This window comes from Falco punctatus (assembly GCF_963210335.1).
Source record: "Falco punctatus genome assembly, chromosome: 12".
In the NCBI taxonomy this organism is placed as follows: Eukaryota; Metazoa; Chordata; class Aves; order Falconiformes; family Falconidae; genus Falco; species Falco punctatus.
Window position 1 is genome coordinate 29893772 of NC_137592.1, and position 17922 is coordinate 29911693.

Consider the following 17922-nt stretch of genomic DNA (forward strand, 5'->3'; position numbering starts at 1 on the left):
CATGGCTGTACTAGAGGCAATGGGCTAACTGGTGTTAAGTAAAACCTGCAGGACCGAGTAGGTCTGTAGACCAAGTGGACGTTCTTCTGGGATACATAAAGACTAAAGAATTTAGTTAGAGCATTCCTAAATGTAAATGCTAACATCAGCTCCAAAGCACGTGGGCTACATGAGCAGTGTAACAGAGTATGCTGCCCCAGTATGGACCAGAGCCAGATGGCCCTGTATAATTAGCAGATCAAGAAGATAAATGACCAGTAAGTGAGCTGTAGGAAGCCACAGACAGGTTGTAGGAAGGAAATGATCTTTCATGTCAAATCCTGACACAGGTCAGGTAAAAGGGAAGGAGAGGCTGGCAATAGTATCCAGAATGGACAGAAAGGCTAGGATTTTTTTCAGAGGGAAAGGCAGGACTGAGTTTTGCCTAAGCTTTTTTTAACGTTCTGCCTTGCAAGAAACTAAAGCATGATGGTACTGGGCTGGAGAATGAGTGCAGCTACCTTATTAAAACGCTGGCAAGTAAAGAAAGGAAAATGCTACAGGAGACTGACCTTAAGTTGTGGACGTGGGCTTCCTTTGCACTGTGTGCTTAACAGCTGATCTTGGAGGGGAAATACACAGTTGTCTAGTGATAATGCAGAATGATTACTGCCTTGACAAAATGCTGCCTCTTTCCATGTCTCTGTATACTGAAAACCCTGAGAATTTTCCTTCAGTTTTGAATGCAAGGAAAGGGAAACAGCACTGCACATCATGACACGTTGCTTTTTGGCCATAAGGCAAAGAGGATACAATGAATGCTGGGTAGGAGGCATTCTCGTAGCAACAGCAACAACACGTTATTACGCTTTGTGTTTCAAAGTGTCCAGACTCACAGTTAATCCAAGCCTGGAAGGCCTGCATGCTGGTGTGTCATCCTGTGCACTGTGGAACAGCTGCTTGGCCTTACTCCACCAGCCCTTGCCCAATACAGAACACTTTTCGCACCCCATCATGAATTTCAGGCTGTTGTCAAAGCCTTTCAGCTGCAGCCATCATTTATGACAAAAAGGAAGCAAGATACTGACTTTGCCAATAGTATTTTGCACATAATACTACTTAGGATATGTTAGATTAAGTTCTCAGGTGATCTTAGGTGGTAGACAAGTATGCTCTTCACTAAAAAGCCAAACTAGAAGCACATTACCTACTGACATAAAATCTGGGTCATTGGAAAGCCAGGTATGCAGGCAGTAACATCATCAAAGCCACTTGGAAGATTTTAATACTTTGAGGAATGCCTGTGCATCTCTCTCTCTACTTCCTTTTTGCCTCTGTGGCTATTCTCTGATGCTTCATAGCAAAGGGAAAAAGGGATAAAAGCCTAAGAAGCAAAACTATGTATGAAGTGGAAAAAGATTCTTCCTACCCCTGGCAGATAATCGGTAGAAGCTCCAGAGCATGGAGTAAATTTTATGAAAATACATAGTGTAAGCAACACCTTCAACAAGTAGTTGATGAAGTTTTTTTTTTGCAAACCCACTTGGTTATGTAAGGACTCGTATCACAAGTTTAAATTGAAGTTCTTCACCCATCACTACTCTGTTTGAAAGGCTATTCCAGAGTGTCATTCTTCTGATGGTTGGAAACCTTCCCCAGTTTCCAGTATAAATTTATTCGTGACCAATTTATATCTATTTGATCTTGTTTCAGCATTATCCTTTAGGTTAAATGATTCTTCTCTGACCCTGATACTTACTCCTAGATGTATCGATAAAGAGTCATTATCTCTCATCTGTAGCCTCATTTTGTTAGGCCAAATAAGACAAGCTCTTCATATGTCTTTTTGTAAGATAGATCTTCTGTTCCTGAACTCATTTTAGAAACTCTCCTCTGCACCCCTTCTAATTTCAGTTGTCTTTTTTGAACAAAGGTGACAGGAGCTGTAGTATCTCACATGAGGCCTTACCAACACTGTATATGGCATTTCCCTGTCTCCACCAGCGAAGCCTGGCCTGATGCACCTTAGAGTCGGACGAGCTTTTCACCACTGTATCACACTGACACCTCCTACTCACCTGGCACTGGGATAGAAGCACAGGTTTTCCATGTGGGCAGCATGTTAGTTCTGTGTGATTTGCTTGGATGTCCAAGGATAGGTGTATTAGGAAGATGGAAGTTGTACTTTCTTCTATGGCAAATTTGTTCTTCTATGCAGAGCAGTTCCCAACAGAAATATTCTATGGGAAATTCAGAGTGGAAATTTCCCTTCTCCCTTCACATGAATACAACATGCTTTTAAATTGGAGGCCTAACTCCTAAGAGGACCTAGTAAGCAAACACAAAGAGACAAGGCTATTTTGGACCTTGCTTTGCCAAACTGTGGGATTTTCTGACTTGTTTTGTTTTAATTAAAATAACTTTAGAGGAAGATGAAAAACAAAGACTTGCAAGTCTGAAGTCAATGGAAATAAAACAGTCTCAGAAGTCCTAATCTCTAAGGGCCTTGTCTCGACTTTAGGAGGGGCTGAGCTTGCTCTGCACCTCTCTGGATTAGGGCCTGAGGAAAGCAAACAATCTTTCCTGCCAAGGGCACTGTCTTTGTGGGCTTTTTTGTGCCAAGTGCAGAATGCAACAAAAGCTTAAATTACTTTTAAACAAGCAAATATCTAAGAAAAATGTGTGATCATTTGTTGGGGATAGCAACAGAAATAATTATGTAGGGACGCAGGTTTGTGTCTCTTTTTTTTTTTTTGTTTGTTTTTAAAATTATAAAGCAATCAGGAAAGGATATACTGCAATGGTGCAATTCAACACATGATTAAAATGTAGATATTTCTTGTTTCAATAGGATTTTCTGGTTTTCTTGCTTGGATGTCTAGCCAAGCATTTAGTAGAGTCAATGTGGTGGTTCAGAAATGTTCAAGCACCTCCCAGCACCTCTAATAAACTGTGTGAGCATTCTGCATGGCCAGAGTCTGCGCTGACTTGTGAAAATAAGTCACAACTTCACACTGGTTGTACTGAAATTTGATGCAGGTAATGGTGACATAGAATTGGATCCCTTCTTTAGGCTAAACATTTGGAAAAGAGAGAACAGATCTCATACTTTTTGAGGCTGTGCACACGAAATCAGCTGTTGTAACTGCTGTGCCAGTTCAGGGTTGGACACTTTTCCGTTTGAATATTGCACCTGTTGAAAAATGCAGATTTAGGTCAGTCAAAATCTGATTATGAAGTGATGTTGGTATTAGATTTGTTAGCAACAGACATTTCTGAGTGAAGGCTAAAATTGTTTGTTTGCTGTTTCCCAAAGGGGAATATTTCATTAAAACATTTACACTTAAGTTTTGAAATAGAAGGACAAGCAAAAACAACCTAAAAACAACCTGACATTTTATTTGATGGAAAATGATTGATGGGAGGAACTGGAGGAGGGGAATAAGGCAGTATTTCATTCTGGAAAACTATTCTTTGTTTGCCTGTTTGTTTCAGGTCTGAACAAATCAAATCACTTTTTGATGGTTTGGTTTGGCTAGTGTCCTTGGTCCTCAGGGGTGCTAATAGACTGTGGAGACATGCAGATCAGTCTGCTGTGATCATACTTACTTGTCCCCAAAGCTGATGTCTAAGGTTTTGGGGGGAAGCCATGACTTTCTTTTTAATAGACCTTGATGCATTTTTCTGACATGAATTTGTTTCATCGCCCTTTGAATCCAGTGAAGCCTTTTGGTATACAGAAAGCAATCTGGGCAGTGTTACCTGCATTCCAAAAGCCACTATACAAATTCATGGAGGAAAAGAACATAGCTCCATCCTTCCCAATACCCTTTCATGTTGCCTTGGTGGACTCAGTGTAACTGAGAAGCAGGTCCAGTGTCACTCCCGATGTTAGTCTGGCATGACCTCTCAGATCTTTGCAAAGCATGATACAAATTAGTACTTGCTACAGTCTCTCAACTATATCCCATGTATACAAGAGTGAACTCAGCTCATTTTCAACACGGACAATTAAGATTCAGTAAGATTAAATGACTGACCTATTGTTACTTAACGATTCATTTGTGAAGTGTAAATGATTAATTGGAAGTTCTTGTCTTCCTTTCACCTGGCCAGAATGTTTTTATCGAAATGTAGGGAATAGACCATCAACAAAACTCTCCATCAGAAATCTGTAATCCTTTGCTGACGGCTTGCTTGGCAGACTTTATGGATACTCTGGGACATTGTCCAAGAAGGGTGCAAAGAAATTAATTGTCTCCTAGCCTGTTTTGAAATATAGGTCAGCTTTTCATGGCTGTGCTAAAGCAAAGACAACCTTAATCACCTAGGACAGCCAGTAAAACCTGGAAAAGATGGAGGTTTTCAGACTCTGCCATTGAGGATCTTTCAAGGGAAAATAACATTCTGACTGCCCTGGAAGTAGCCTTAACTGGGCGGGGGGGGGGGGGGGGGGGGGGGGGCGAAGACAAGCAAACAAGGAAGGCAATTATGCTAAGGTCCGGGACCTCTTGTTAGCTTCTCCTACTCTTTCAAACTCTTTCTTCCTAGCTGCCTTTCAGTTCCCAGAATATGAGGCCATTTTTTACAATTAGAAACTGAAGTAGAAGTGTTAAGTGACTCAGGCAGAGAAAATGTAACACAGCATTTAGAAACTCTGGACTCCTCCTCCAACATCTGAATCAGCAATGGAACCACTTCTTAAATGGTTAAATCATCATATGGGAATGATGCAAACAACTCCATTGGGCTGCTATTGATGTGGTTCTGACAAAATTTTGCTCTTTAGCCCATTATGAGACTATCAATTCTTCTGGCCCCATCTGCAGCCTTTGCAGGGGAAGCAAAGTGACCCTGTTTGGACACAGTATTCCTCTGCAAGGTTCTTACAGACCTGGTTGGCAGCAGCCCAGAGTATCTAGTAGTGGGTGTCTTTTCCACCTAGGCCAGTCACATCTGTGAACACGAATGTACATCTGCTTGGCTTATTTGCAGAACATTTTGTGGTGAATTTGCTTCTTAGAACACATTCTTCATCACATTGGGGAAACAGCGAGTTAATTTTTAACCTTCCCCCACTGAGAGATTTAGTAAGTCTTTATCTCCTTGATGCAAATTTGCAGTACCAGTGTCAGAAAAGATGATCATCAGCACTTATTTCCTGGATGACTTCAGAATTATCAAGACAAACTGCACTTATTTAAGGGTACATTTCTCAATGCGCTCAGGCTTTCCTGCTGTCTTAACATCAGCAGCCATTTAACCACTCTATAAGCATTCAGTATTTTTCCTAACTTGGTGTAAGCAAATATTGATCGTGACTGAGATAGTAATTGAGTTCATTCATGATAATAGATGGTCCATTGGCTGCACCCATTAAAGCTTCTTTAAAAGCAAGAAACAACTTTAATTGCTTGGAGAGACACGGGATATTACAGCAGATTGGAACCTATTAATAACAGTAAATTCAAGGTTTACCCTGGCTTGTTCATACTTGTTAGTATTAAAGCTTCACATGGAATAGAAAGATGACTAAAAAGGGTATTCCAGACAGAATACCAGCCTGATTATGCAGCTTTTATAAAACATCCTCTTTAATCACAAATAATATCTTCATACAAAGCTGCAGAACTTTCTTGAAAAGAGTCTGTTCTCAATGAATTGGTTTCTTTTCATTATCTGAAAGATCTGGAAATTTAGCATTTGCTTTATGCGCTATCATTTTGTTTGCCATAGGAACAAAGGACCAGAAGGGATCACCAAATTCCTGTGAGTTAGTGCAGAGGAAGGATGCACACAGTTTATAAACTTCTAGTGTCTGTCTCTACCTGAAAACCAGAAGCAATTTACAAATTTGTCTGCATGTCTCCATGAACAATTTGATGGGCTTTTGCAAGCCAAGACCTTTAAGATACTAACAAAAAGCTGCTTCAGGCTAATGATAGTGGCTGGCAGATATATCTCAGTACCTCTCAAATTTCAGTAAACCGTGGTACACAAGCAATGAGTTTCATTTTTGTAAATATCCAAGCAGAAAAAACTTGCCAAGAAGAGAGGATTAGTAATCTAGGGGCGAGGGTAGGGTACCTTTCTCATATATTATTGCAGAACCGTATGGTCTTCCTTCAGTCCTCAGCATCACCAGTGCTTCAAGGAGGAGAGCTGCTGAGTTTCCTTAGCTTTGTCCTGGAGCTCTGTGACCCTGATAGCATGGCTCCTCCTTTATCTATCCCAAAGCACCTGTGAAACAATACCAGATTAGGATGGTGGGATTTCATAGCCGTGATGCACCAAAATAAACAGTGAAACAGATCTCTGATTTCTTCAGTCTATTATCTACACTGGGTATTATCTGAAACCAACTGCTTCATTAAAATTGGCAGGCATGTGAAAAGGACTCTTGAGGACAGTTTCCATTGCACTCTGCAATATACGGAACTTTGGTTTTTTTCTGGATTTACAATGAAATGAAATATTATATTTATTATAAGGTCATTCCGTATTTTTTTTAATAAAAAAACCCTCCTGTGGTTGGCAGCGTCTCTGAAGCTGACATCAGCAACATCTGGGAGCAGAGAGTAACACCTCACAGATGCTGAGCAGCAATCTCATTGAAGCTAATGGGAAAGGCGTTTGTTCATCGCATATGAAAATTAGGCCCCCAGCCAACATTTTCCCATTTGAAGTTAGGCGCTGCAATTGCTACTGAGTATCACAAACACGTTGCCAATGTGCCAGCAACAGTATTACATTTTTCAGGTATGAAAGAAGGTCTTCTGCAGTTAAGTATTACTATTCTTTTTATCCAACCTGGAAAGTTTAGAGCAAAGGCAAATGGATATTTGACAGTTCTGTCACACAGAAAGGCAGTATCCCCACAAATCTCTTCAGGAATTCCTGACACTACCCCCAACCCCGGCCCCCCAACACCTGAGGGAGGCCCTACAGCCATCAAGTCTGGGGCAGTCATTGAGTGTTGGGGGAGCATTACTTTAGGAAATTAATGAGGAAAAGCAACCCCTAAGTGCAGTGGGTTCATCTTCATTAAGCTGTTTGCTGACTCTGCTGTCAGTGGACTGAGAAGTCCACTCCCTAAAGTTTCTTGCATATGCACTTACTGATCATTATTTCTCTTGCAATGCTTGACTCAGCATTAAATTAGCTTCACAGACAGAAGGAGCATAGCTATGACTGGTTTTTGCTCTAAAATGGGAAAAATCATCCTTCTGTGATAGCGCAACAAATATTAAAAAAAACGATCGGATGTATACAACTGCCTGAATTTAAGGTCACAGTACACCTCTGAAGAAAGGTCATTTTCACTCCATTTGCAGTAAGATACATGACCTGTGATCCTAACATGATAATCCAAAGAGCCTCAGTGAACTTGTTCCATTTCCAGAGAATGAGATTTAAGAGTGTTACTACTTATAAGGAATTCAGAAATTGTTTTAAAAGCCACTGATGTGCCAAGCCACAAGCCTAGAAAGCAGACCTGAAATATTTTATTCACAGCAATTTTGGGGGGAGTATGTCTGTGTACTAAGGAGATAGTCTGGCTGCTGCTCTGAAACAGCAAAACCACAAATGCTTGGGTTTTATGTGAAATGTATTCCAGTGTAGCTTGGCTACGGAGTCTGATGTTCAGAGTAGAAAAGTCCCAGACAGGTGATTCAAAAAGACCACGCGTCTGTAGGAGCCTTGAAGGCCATAGAGCATGATGACCTGGACAAAATTCAGAAGAATTACAGGCACGTGAAGTCTGGACAGGAAAGAGGAAGGCGGGGGGGGGGGGGGGGGGGGGGGGCTAGCTGAGGGAGAAGGGATGTAGCTACACAAGGAATACAGCTTCTGTGTTTCAGAGGAAAAGCCATGACTTCAAGAGGATTCCTGAGCACCTCAAAATATGAGAGCCTATGACAGCAGTAAGGGAATGGAGGCAGAGAAATGTACACAGTATTTTATTATTTCCTTGCATACATCAGCAGGTAATGTAAGAAGTGGTTGTGCTTCTACATCTTTTCATGAGCATGTCTGTATGTTTTAGCCATATGTTTAATTAAAACCCTGAAGAAGTGTATTGTAAATCCAGAGCACCTACAGGGAAAGTCCTTTAAGCTATAAAGTGATTAGCACTAGACCTGTGGACTCAGATAAACTGAGCCACAGGTTGCTCTTTACCTGCAAGGTTCAGAGCCTGGGACCCTGTGTCCGACACTTCAATGGTTCCGCAGTCTGTTCAGAGAAATGTATTTGGGAGAAGGCAAGACCCAACTGGGGTCTGCCTAACAAGGACCTGGGCAGCAAGAGCTCTTGCCAGTGTTTCACAGTCCACACCAACAGCTTTTCAGTGAGGCCTTGTTTCTGGGAACTGTGGTTTGTACCGGTCAGTATAGGACCAGGCTTCACACTGGGCACTTTATGCTGAAATATTTTTGATTTTCCAGTATAGCTCTTTTGAATTAATGTGGTCAACTGAGTCTTCTTGGAGAAACTGCTTCCCAGACAGAGAATTCCTCTGCAAGGTCCTTTGGTATCTGTGAGACAGGAATGTTGTAGCTAGCTTGACTGCTTTTGAAATTTCAACCATCACTTCAAATGCCATAAAATTGGCCTTTTCCCTCTTGTGAGCACAATTCACTTGAGGGCACTGAAGCAAGGCAAGTTCATATTTGTGCCTGTATATTGCTCGTTCAGGTGATCAGGGAAGAAATCACACTTCATTGGTGATGTGTTTGATCCTACATGGTACAAAAATCACAATGCGGACTGCACAAACAGGATGCTTACTAGCTTCCACCCTGCTCTGTTCTCACCCATATACTTTATAACCTCCCTTGTGCACACCAGCATCCACAGGGATGTAAACTCTGGGGCAGATTTAGAAGCAGACCCCTGTATTTATGCAAGGTGAAGCAAGCAGAACTGCAGGAAAGGTAATGCTGGCAAATGTCTCCATGCTATTTTTTATAGTGTTAAAAGTAAGGTGAGACCAGGAATCTTGGGGTTTTTTTGGCAATGAGAATGGTGTTTTCCCCTATTATAAACACAGTAATTCATCTTACTCCATTTTTGTCGCAAAACCTGCTTTATAGGGCGGTTTTTCCCATTTTATAGCCTGACAGATTTTCAGCATTGATTTGTTTGTTTTTCTTAATGGGGAAAACTATTGTACTGATGCGCCCTGGTGCTGGGTGATATTAACAATCAGTGGTTCATGGCTGACACTCGAAAGTCTGGGCATTAAGTGATGGATTAAACTTGTCATTCAAAAGCTCCATCCCGCTTTTATCTGTGGCATGCTCTGTCCTTGATAAAGATCCTCACCAAATAAGAAAAAATGCTTGGAGTATTCAGTAAGAAAGTAGGAGAGATGAATCTCGTTGGAAGTGAGACAATATTTCATGGAAGTGATGACTCATCTGTTTTTATTTTCCATGTATAATTCCAGGAATGTGTAGAAAGCTGTGACTAGGGGATACCCAATGAAAAAGAAGCAGCTTGGCTGGAATTGAGCACCAAATTTGCAATCAAGCTCTTAATTAGAACACAAACACTGTCAAATAGTAACATTATCACCTATAATTGCTCCAACAGAAAGAAACACTAATTGTGACATTAGCAGCCAGAATGCTTTCAGGCAGGATCTCTGTTAAAATGCAAACACACTAATTGACATGATGAGGAAGATGAAAAAAGAAGGTAATAAAAGAGGCTATTATGCTTTATCTTGGCAAATGGAAGGCTACTTTAGAAACACTCAATAGCTAAAGAAAGGGCAGGTAGCTTAAGCAAAGCAGTAAATGAAATAATGAGCATTGTTGATTCACTGCTTTTGTTTCAGGGAGCCAGAGTGATTACAAAGTGATGAGCAAGAGCCAGAATCTACTTTCTGCCTCATTAGTGTAAATTCTAAGTAGCTTCATTGAAGTCAGTACAGTTGAGATTTACAGGCTTTCAGATCTGGCCCCTCAATTACAAGCTCTGGATCAAAGTCTTGCTCTTCCTAGGACTTAGAGCAGCAAGGCAGAGAGTAAGGACGTCAACACATGCCTTTCATAAATTGGATGCAAATTGATCAGCAATTGTTCTGCCTAACCCTAGCCAGGGAAGATGTACAGGAGTAAAGGTTGGGCTGTCAGCTGGATCCCATTGGTCTAAGATGCCTGTCAGGCAGTTTAGCTCAGCAGGCTTAAGAAGCAAGACTGCACTGAATGGAGGGGCTATGGCTGCTGCTTCATGAAGTCTGCTCTCTTCCTATGCAGTCCCAAATAAAACGTCCATCGCCAGTTCCCTCTGTATTCTTTCTGCCAAGCTGACGTGTCTAGGTACAGAAAATTTTATCTGGGACTGGTCCCCATTCCTCAGCTCTTTTGTTGAAATATTTGCTGTGCGCAGACACTTTGCTCTGAGGCCTTGCCACTGCACCTTGGGTCTAATGTATCCCCAGAGCACAGACAACCAATGACTTGTACTGGAAACTCACTGGGAGGGGGAAAACACAAATGGCATCTCCCTCTGTTCTGTACACCACCAGTGCTTATACACAGTAGTCGCTATTTCTTCCCAAAATGTAACTGAAAAACACCGTTCTTAAATACCATCTCCTTGTTGGTAGCTTGGCTTAGTCCCTCAGCAATGTTTCTCTCCTTTTGCTTTGCTGACACTGACATGCCTGTCGAAATTACAATCTCCACGTTTGGCTGTGGTGAAATCTTCCCAAGGCAGCGCTGCCTGAGGAGCTGATACTGTTTACATTCTCAGCTAAGTACCAGCAGAATTAAAACAAAGCAATTTCTGATGCTTGCTCAGTCTATTATATACCCATCTTCCACTCACAGTACTCCAGTTTCCAATAGTCTTCTGATTGATTTTGAGGCCGCACAATAATTGCTCTGCTCTATTACCCTAGTAATATTTCCCATGAAGTTCTGGCAAAGGTTTGCTAGAATGTGAATATGTGAAGTTTACTAGGTCTTTTCCAACATCTACAGTTACAATTACAGCCCCAACAGGTAATATAGTTTTCCTGGCACAAATTCTTTAATGTTTGAGGTTTGTGAGTCTTTTATTGGCAGAGTGTGCCTTCTGGGGGTGTCACAACCTCAGCTGGCACACTGTTACGCTTCCACTGAAGTTCCGTGTCTGGCTTGGTCTCCTTCACTTTTCTGCTGGCGCTGAAATGTAGACCTACCAATGTGACTTTTTTCCTCCATTGTAAAGGTTAGTACTGTATTTAATTCCCTCCCCCCATCCTTTGAGACTTCCTTGGTGTTCCTCTGCTTTTCAAAATTAATTGCCAGTGACAGAGTCAATTCATTAGCTAAATTAAAAACCTTGGAAGCATATTGTCGAGATCTGCTGATCCCAACCTATCACAGAGTTGAACAAAGTATTTCCTTACCTGGCCTTTATTAGCAGCTGTATTGGCCAGGCTTCTATTCCTTCCCAAATGTCCATAACACTCTCCCTGTTAAAAACCAATTTAAAAAGGAGATAAAAAGGCAGGCCAGAAACTCAACCACTGGAGATCCCTTATTGATTTCTTTGCCTCTCTTCATTCACTAATGGGTCCATTTTCACTTTTACTCTTTCGATGTATGAACAGCTGTTCCTATTTCATTTAAAGCCTATTAATAAAGACACCTCTTAATTTCAGTTTTCAGCTCTAACCTTCTTGTGTTTTGTAGGAATGAAACAGGGCAATACAGCGGGAAGAGTACACATACCTAATTTCCTTGGGACTATTAAATAACAGACTGTTAGCTGCCATGAGTCTCAGCACCCTACTGGTTTTTTCCCCAAGCACATGCAGATTATTTCATTGAGTGTCCTGTGTGCTTTAGGAATGCAGGGCTACATCACCACCCAAATGCAGGCAAAGATCATCCTCCCTTTGTCTTCTCCCCAGGCATCTCAGGGCTTTTTCCATATTGTCCCCAAGGGAACATCCCCCAGAAATGTCACCCACACCGATGACACTGACCAGAAACAAATTCCTTTACTCCTAGGTCAGGAATGTCACAAAACTTCCTCCTGCTCAACAGCTTTTTTTGGCAAATGTAGTAGAGAAGGCAGAGGCTGAAAAGATGGAGTGACTGATTCAACTTCAGGCAACAGCACCCACAAATATAACAGGGAGTGCGGGAGAAGACTGCAGTGTGCCACCACGCATTTTTGATCTCATTCTAAGGGGAGATCAGAGAGGAAAGTTTTTAGTCATGCCAGCCTGACTTATCGTTGGCGCCAGCTTTGGTTTCCCAGCTAAGATGAAGGTCAGTGAGATGCCTGTACAATTTCCAAAACAAAGAGTAAATTTGAAAAGACATGGTCTGTCTTAGCAAGACATTGAGCACAAAGGAATCAATTAAATTGTTCTGTTCCTAGCATGAGCTGAAAATCTGAACTGTGTCCTGGGTCTGCCCAGTTATAGTCAATGGGAGACTTACCAGTGACCGAAATGAGCCCAGTATTAGGCTCAAATCGATTGAATCCTGGAGGAAAATACTGAGAACTGAAAACCATAGAAGTCCCACAGCAGCGACTTCATGTGATGGCAATCTGATCTGCGCAAGCAGGAAAGCAGTCCACAATAAACTGTAGAGGTTTTTAGAACATTTCCTGTGCCCAGCATACCATTTTCTGCAATAATTGGAATTATTCTCACTAGCATGTGATACTCAGGCAGAGCAAGATGATAGTCCAAAATGATGTGGTGAAGAGGGCAGGTTTGAGGATGTAGTTCTTGATGCGTGATTGAGATAGTGTTTATGTGACTATCCGCTAGAGTAAAAGAGGAGGATGAATGAAAAGACCAGTGGCTCATGATTAATTCAGTCCATTTAACATTTTTTACCAGTAAGGAGTCTGAGCTCAAAGGAATAGAAGCATACAGATCAATTTGAAATACTTCTGTGTTGGATTTTATGTTACAGAACACTTACGTGTATTTCAGTAAGTTTCCAGTCGTCTTCCTCCTCTAACAAAAGGAAGACCGAGCCCCAGAGTATTTCTAGAACTCGGGAGTGAAGGGTTAGGGTACACATAGTGGGTAAGTGCATCTAACGGGCTGTGAAATAAGAAGAGCTGGGGGAAAACATGGCTGTGTCTGCAGCCCGTTAGCTCCAGTTGGGGAAACGGCACCATCTTGGATGGGTTGCAGATGAGCACATGTGTATGAGGCTGAATGCGGCACAAAAGGGGCTTTTTCTGGTTGAAGCGTGTTATCTAACTAAGCCTTCAGCGCTTGCCCTGAAGTTACTTCCTCAACTCTTCTGCACAGAAGAGAGCTTGGTTCCCTTTTCTAGCATCACGCCTGTAATTATGGTCTTTGGCACGACAATTATGGAGGCATTACACTGTGGTTCTGCCTCACAATATCTGTATATTAACATTAATTTGATATAAGCAGAAGAATAACTGCATGACAGAATAATTGCACTCTAATGATTATATAGTTAAAGTACCTGGATTATAAAAATATACATGCATTAAGTATCAAACTAAAGAGATAATAATAAGTCATTAATTCCTATAGGCAACTTCCAGAAATATGAATGAGTTATGATTAGCTATCCTAAGGCACTAATGTAATTACAGTAATTATATTGTATTTATTAAAGGTAAAAAAGGGGGAGAATTGCTGCATGAACCTTTCTTAAGGCTGTTGTTTTCATTCCGAAATGGAAGATTTTTGTTCGCTTCTTTAGAATGACTTATGCTCTAGGATTTCTCCCTCCCTCCTCACCTTTTTTTTTTTTTTTTTTTGACATCCAGGATCCTTTTGGGGACATCAGCCTTTAAGGAGGTAAGGAAGGAAGGGAAGGGAAGAAGGGAAGAAAAGGAAGGAAGGGGAGAGAGGGAAGGGAGAAAACCGAACAGCTCCGTCCATCACCTGCACAGAGGGACAGAGAAGACAGAGCAGAAGCGAGGGACGGGACCTCAGAGCCCCTCACCACCCGCGGGTGGCGGCAGGGCCACGTGGAGGTGCGGCTCCAGCCCTGCTCTTCCCAGAGCGCCGGCCTCCGGCTGCGGGCCGCTCCCCCAGCCCCGTGCCCGGGGGCCGTGCGCAGCGCCGTGGCCGGCCTGGGGGAGCGCCGGGGGCCGCTGGGCCATTTTTTTTCTCAATGAACGGCCCCGCCCGCCGCAAGCCCGGTCTCCGCTCGCCCCGCCCCTGGACATTTGCATAATGACGGCTGCCGGGGCTGGCATTGGCTGCTGGCGGGCGGGCTCGGGCGTGATGTCAGCGCTCGCTGGGTAATGCCTGCGTTGTGGCGGGTAGTTGGAGCCGGCAAAGCCCGCGCAGCGGCGGCTCCGGGCGGAGCGGCCCGGCGGCGGCCTTGGGCTGCACCGGCCTCCGCAGCAGCCCCGCATCGCGTTCCCCGGCGCCGTCTCCGTGGCCGCCGGCCCCGCGGGCGCAGGACGGGGCGCTGCCGGCCGCCGCGGGCGGGTCATGGCGGGGGGCAGGCTGCCCGCCCGCTTCCTGGCCGCCGCCTGCCTCGCCCTCAGCTTGGCCCCGGGGGCGGCGGGGCCGAGGGAGACCCCCGGCCTGTCGCGGCTGCAGAGGAGGAGCCTGGCGGTGGACTTTGTCGTGCCCTCGCTGTTCCGCACCTACGTGCGGGAGCTCGTGCTGGGGCCGCCGGGGCGAGCCGCGGCGCGGTGCCGCCTGCGGCTGGACTGCGCGCCTCTGCTCCGCGCCGCCCGCGGGGGGCTGCCGCGGGCCCTGCCGCCCGCCCCCCCCGGCGGGCCCTCGGCGGCCGGGCGGCGGCTGCGGCGCGCCAAGCAGCTGGTGCTGGAGGTGGGCGAGGGCAGCCTGCGGGACGGCTGCGCCGGCGAGCCGCCGCCGGGTTCCGCCGGGGCGCAGCTGGAGTTCAACCTCACCGAGCTCTTCGCCTGGTGGCTCCGCGCCGGCGACGGGCGGCTGCGGGTGCGGCTGATGCCCGAGCGCCGCGGCGCCCTCCCGGGCAGCGAGCGCGGGCTGTCGGCGGCCATCCGCGCCGCCCGCCCCCGCCTCCTCTTCCACGTCTCGGCGGCAGGTGAGCCGTGCGTTGCATGCCGCGCACCGCGCCCCTCGCCCGCTCCCGTCCTGCCCCCGCTGCGGCCGCCCCCGCGGAGCCCCCTGGCGGTGCGGCGCGACCCCCTGCCGGGACGTAGCTCCGCGCCGGAGCCCCACTCGCTGCCGGCCCGGCGGCTGCGGGCAGCGCGGCTTCGCCGAGCAGTCGCGGCTTCCCTAGCGGCTTGTCTTGAAGGGCAGCGCTCTAGCGGCGTGAAATGTGTGGAGGAGCCTCTGTGGGGCCAGGAGGGTTATTCTGAAAGCGCTGAGGGATTTTTGCGAAATGCCAGGAGTTGGTTTGTCCCAGACAGCCGCAAGCCAGACTCGGAGGTTAAAGTGTCCTTAGTCTAAGGACAGCAAGATCGGGTTCTTTGAAACTTAAAAAATACCATGTTGAAAAGGGAAGCCTCCTCAAAGTGCTGCAAGTGATTGCAAGGTTACATGCAGGCAGACTTCAGGGAACAGCACAAAGCTTTCCATAGCTGAGGCTGACCGCTAAATTGGTACGCGGTGTGGGCTATTGGTATCAATACTATTAACTCTTTACACATACGGGGTAATGGCTGACGGACAAACCTGCAAGAAGCAGGTTTTCTTCCGAGTTTCCTGTATCTGGAACAAAGTTAATTTCTGTCCCTTTTAAAACCACAGAAGAGCCTTAGCAAACTGCACCGTTACCAGCTATAGTGAGACCAGTTGTACATCTGAGGAGGCTGATACATGTAGCCCTGGTACCTCTGTGAAGAGAGGACCTGGCTTAAAATTTTGTTTCTGGGCAGCGGTGATTTGCAGTCAGAGGCAGCTCTGATGCCTCACATGAAAGCTTTGCTTTGGGCCAGTGATCGAGGGAGATTTCCATTCTGTGTGTGCATTGTACTTTTAACACAAGCTCTGATTCAGGATCTCCCACTAAAAGAATATAATACCTAGAGGACTGAAGGGCCAAATAATTTGTCACAGTGAGTTAAGTTTGGTAGCTTTTATGAAGCTGTGTAGAAGTCAATGGTGTGTCCCCGAGTAGTCACATACTTAATGAACCACAGAATATACTTAACTAAATTCACAAGAGGTGACAGAAGCAAGTGTTGGGCTTTGAATACAGAGTTGGAGCAACTGATTTTTGATGCTCATCTGAAAAGCTGGGCCAGTAATCTTAATAACTACAAACTGAACCCATATCATTCCTTGCTGCTTGAAACAAAAATCAAAGCAGACCATTGGAGGGGGCTGGGTGCAAGTCAGTCTTCAGCTTGTAGCTGAGGTGAGATACCTGGGCTAGCTCTTCGTGTGTCAGTTCTGGCAGGGCTAACACAGAGGTACTGCCTGCCACAAGGTGGCTAGGTGAGGCCACCACACCCTACCTTCCAGCAGGTCTTGCTTTGCCATGTTGCAGTAAAAAAAGAACAATTAATAAAAATTAAAGACACCAAAACCTACCGTCTCTTTCTTTCTGTTTGGGGAATTTATTGTAAGTAGCAGTTGTTTTGCTTTATGGATCTCCCTCATTGGCAATGAAGATACGGCCTTAGCTTTTAATGCCATCTTGACTCCCGTGCTTATAGTAGTACAGGAGGTGGAGGGCGTGCATTTGTTGTCTTTGAGGAGGAAGGTGTGCTTAACCCGGGTGAAGGGTATACAGGTGGACTAACAGGTGCCCTGATCTTGTGGATACAATGCAGATGGATCTTTAACCGAAGTTAGTAAAACCCACAGGCTCTGGATGTTGTCTGTTGTCTCACTGTTGAGAAAAAAATGCATGTTTTTCCAGATGGATTAGTGGTTAGCAATGCCCCTGAAAAACTGTGTTGGAGACAAGGCTCTGCTGTCCTTACTGCAACGCAGTAATACGAAGTCAATCATAGGGGGTGCAGGAGAAGGAGGAGCAGAGGGAAGGAGTATGGACCTCATTTACCTATTATCACAGTAATAACTTCTGTTAGCAGCTGTTCATAACATGTAAAAATCCTAGTCTCTTCTTGGATTCTCCACCAGGGTTGCTAACGTGCTGAAGTTGTGTCACTATAAAATTGCATCTCTGCTTTTTCTGCAATAGCATCTTAGTGTTACATGGCTTGGCACTGGATTTCTAACGTGGATTTGTTTAAAAACATTAAAACCCTGTTCCTTCTGCTTTGCAAAGGTGTTGCCTATGTGAACACCATGTGTCACTGCCATGCTTAAATTTGTGCTGTGTAGCCCTGCCGACAGCAGGATGTGCTGACACAGTGATAACAGCATGCACAGCATCCACCAGCCCGTAAGTGTGCAGATCCCAGCAATTATTAACACCATTGCAGCTAATGTGTATGGGGCTTAACTAAAGCCCTTCCTAAGGCAACTGAGCCTTTCCTTCATTGGTTAAGCTAATTGGAAATGGATTTCAAACAACACAATCCTCCCATCAACAATGTAAAGCTGCTTCACTTGCGTTGACGCTTAGCTTTTTTTTTTCTTTTTTTCTTTCTTTTTTTTTTCCCTCCCCCCTCTCCTCTGCTGGAGATGCCCAGGATTTCAGTACTTCCCAGGAAAAGATGTAATTACCTTGCTAAATCATTTTTGCCAAATTATCCTCTGTGTGAATGGAGAATGAATTATGTTTTAGGAAGAGAAAAAAATTGCAAGGGAATGAATTCCTATTGACTTTAAGGGTGACAACAGTCCTGTAAATAATGCTTTATTCTCTTTAACTGTTACACTCTCTGATATTGGCTCAAAGGTATTTAACTGGAGTGAACCTTTTTCCTTTTTAACAGCATGTTTGCACAAAGCGTAAAGCAATTTGTCTCAGTGTGTTACTGAACAATTAGTAAAGGATGTACTTACTGGACTGCTGTTTTTTAACTGACAAACCATAAAGTTCACAGGAATTTCTACAGGGCTTTCCTGCAAAT

General features: G+C 44.5%; 1 protein-coding gene across 1 annotated transcript in view; it reads left to right on the plus strand.

The window, feature by feature from the left end:
* The window catches only part of ALK (ALK receptor tyrosine kinase), a 357284-nt gene that overhangs the window by 23684 nt on the left and 315678 nt on the right, over positions 1-17922 (plus strand). Inside the window, exons 2-4 of the mRNA XM_080408812.1 lie at positions 13756-13786; positions 13882-14043; positions 14074-15014. Coding sequence (XP_080264938.1) covers positions 14432-15014 — 583 coding nt within the window. The 5' untranslated portion in view covers positions 13756-13786; positions 13882-14043; positions 14074-14431. The remainder of the gene's footprint in view (positions 1-13755; positions 13787-13881; positions 14044-14073; positions 15015-17922) is intronic.